The sequence below is a fragment of the Clupea harengus genome, chromosome 20, assembly GCF_900700415.2.
Source record: "Clupea harengus chromosome 20, Ch_v2.0.2, whole genome shotgun sequence".
NCBI lineage: Eukaryota > Metazoa > Chordata > Actinopteri > Clupeiformes > Clupeidae > Clupea > Clupea harengus.
The window spans coordinates 6,324,879-6,327,833 of NC_045171.1; the positions used below are offsets into that span (position 1 = coordinate 6,324,879).

The 2,955-nt window shown below is 44.4% G+C and overlaps 1 protein-coding gene across 4 annotated transcripts in view; it reads left to right on the forward strand.

Annotated features, from left to right (window-relative positions):
• LOC105911592 (transcription factor COE3-like) overlaps nt 1–2,668 on the forward strand; it is a 98,803-nt gene extending 96,135 nt beyond the window's left edge. For 3 of the 4 annotated variants that reach the window (XM_012840417.3, XM_031587364.2, XM_031587363.2), the window contains exons 15-16: nt 1,688–1,777; nt 2,473–2,668. In XM_012840417.3, the coding sequence (XP_012695871.1) occupies nt 1,688–1,777; nt 2,473–2,504 (122 nt within the window). In that variant the 3' untranslated portion in view covers nt 2,505–2,668. The remainder of the gene's footprint in view (nt 1–1,687; nt 1,778–2,472) is intronic. The other variant, XM_031587365.2, reaches the window with a different exon arrangement.
• The last annotated feature ends 287 nt before the right edge of the window (nt 2,669–2,955 follow it).

The window sequence follows — 2,955 nt, forward strand, 5'->3', positions numbered from 1 at the left end:
GTTTGTGTCTTACCACTGGACTAGTCTTAAGTCGTGTGTGTTACCACTGGACTAGTCTTAAGTCGCCAGTTAAGTTAGTTATCCTACACCAAGCCATCTCTTAAGAGAGATGTTTTGAGTTTTTGATGCTTTCTTTTTTTTTTAGATTTAGTGTGAACTGAGACAGGTGTGGTCATGTGTCGGGTGTACTCATCTTGTGTGTTGCTGTACCATTCTGGAACCTTCTGTATACTCTCAATGCGGAGATCCTCCATCAACTCTAACCGCCACCTCGCCTCTCCCATTGCTTTTCCACAACTAACACATTAACATCCTCCTCCTCATGCTCCTCCTCCACTGGGCCAAGGCCAAAGTCCAGTCTGTCTCCCCCTGTCTGAAGGCTACTACCCCCAACACCCCCCCTCCCCCCTCCCCCATACGTGTGGGGTCCAAAGACCTCCTGGCCAAAAGTGCCCGATGTTTAATGTTCAATGTCATAGGCACTTTTCTGTTTGGTAGTGGTGTTTTTACAAGTTTACAAGTCAAAGCATCTTTAAATGTTGATCAGACTTGACTAAGAATGTTAGACTAACAAGGACAGGTGTTTTTTTTACTCATATACTAAATTATACTAAAATAAAGCAATTTTCCTACAACAAGGATTTGCATAGTGGGTAGTTGTGGTAGATTTTAGTTTAACTTCAGTTCTTTTTTAATTGTATGTTTATAATCCCATGATAAAATGACTATACAATTCTCCCCCTTGCCTTTGTCATTCTCATTGTACTCATGAAACTGGCTCATAAGTGTCCATTGTTATTGTTGCATAAGCACTAATTGAGCCATTAAATTGGTCTTACATTCAAAACTTAAGGCAACCTCAGCTAAAGCAGATTTCCACAGGACATGTTCTGACTGCTCAACTCCCATACTAACAACCCAGATTAACTCTTTTAAACAGTGCATGAGTCATGAAACCTTTATGTGCAAGTGTGAAATGACTTTTTATGCATCATGTAATTTTAGTATATCACCCTCAATAAATACATTACATTAAACAATACAAAAAAAAAACCATTTCATTGAGAAGTAGTTATTTGTTGCTTTGCTTTGTGGGGTGGGAAGGCAGGTATCAGTGGGGTTTAAAGATGCAGAGAAGGCTGAAAGAAATTTCTTTTCAGATAAACCTGCCCTGTTGTCATCAGTGCTTTTAGAGGTCTTTTCAAACAAAGTTATGGATCAACTTTGCCGTCCCAGTAGCTCCCGCTTTCCCCCCTGTACCATGGCCGTCCTCTCCCTCCCTCCCTCCCTGCCTCCCTGCCTCCTCCCTCCATCTTACCAGTAACAGCCTGCTGCATGAGTGGCCTGTGACCATCTCCCTCGCATCCTTATCAGCCTGCCTATCTGCATGTCTGACCGCCTGTCTGTCTGTCAGCCTGTCTGTCTACCTGTCTGTCTGCCTGTCTGTCTGTCTGCCTGCCTGCCTGCCTGCCTGCCTGCCTGCCTGCCTGCCTGCCTGTCTGTCTGTCTGTGTGTTGCAGTCACTCACTCTAGCCCTCCACTGGTGGCGCTGGCCTCCTCTTCATCTTCCTCTTCTTCCTCGCTATCTACCTCCACCCCTCTGCCTCCACCCCTCTTGTCACCTCCTCTACCTCCTCCTCCACGGCTGGCCCTCTCTCATTCTCTCCTGTCCATATGATCTCTGCAGTCAAACAGAAGAGCGCCTTCGCCCCTGTTGTGCGACCACAGACTTCCCCGCCCCCCACCTGCACCAGCACCAATGGGAGCAGCCTACAGGGTGAGCACCGCCCCGCCCCCCTCCACCCCCACCCCCATCCCCTCCGCCTCCCCTCTTCTGCTTTTTTCGGGCCACCTTCACCCCCTGAGAAAAAGAGTGTGTCTGTGTGTGTGTGTGTGTGTGAGAGAGAGAGAGAGAGAGAGAGAGAGAAAGAACTTGTGAGAACTTGACAGAACTCGATAATATTCCATAAGGAAAGCTGTGCTGAGATTATGTCAAAGTTGATCCATAACTTTAGAGTGTTCAGAATTTATTTCAACAGCAAAATGAATCCACTGGCTTTTGTTATTATCTATTTTATGTTGTACGAAGATGAAACTGACATTAAAACATCTCTAATTGGATATGCCCTTTCATTAACATGCAATCATCATGGGTAAAGCTCTCTTAATGGTCTGATGTTAAGTGGTCTGGGTAATTTGTCCACTTTTGTAGGCAAATTAGAATTTTATGATATGTTCTAATATGCTATTAAGTTTATGATATGTTTTTCTTATAACCTCTGTTCCAACTGATCCCTTTCATTCAGAGTTGAAACCCCTAATTGTATCTTTTCATTTAAACTCTTGTTCTCTTCCATATTTCACAAAATGTCCCCCATGGTTAAAATAACAAGCAGGGAGATGAAAATGGTCAACACTGAGAAATAACATTTTTTATGTTCTTTTTTCTCTCCTCCCCCTCCCCCCCTTCAGCTATGTCCGGACTCATAGTCCCCCCCATGTAAAGAGGGAAGACTGCCCTTTTCAAGGCTTTTTATTGTGCCCATGACAAACTCACTGGCCCAAGAAATCCCTCCAACAGCAGCAGCTTATCAAATACCATCGTCCCACAGAGGAGAAAGCCAAAAAAAAAAAAGAAAGAACACCCTTTACACCTGGACAACTGAGAGAAAAAAAAAAGAACGACGAAAAAGAAGAAAAAAAAAAGAGAAAAGAAAAATTCACCTGGCAGCCCTGGAGTCAGTAGGTTATGTTTGTGTTGGTCTTTTGCCCTCATCATCATTTTTTGTCTTTTGTTTTGGTTCTCCTTTAATTGGGGGGGGGGGGGGTCCCTTCTGTCTGGATACTGAGAACATTGATGCTCGTACCCTTGTCACCAGATGGCATTTTTTTTGCATTCAGTGATGCTGTACGGGTAGGGCTATCTGAGGCGCTATGGCAACGTGGACTCTGTGG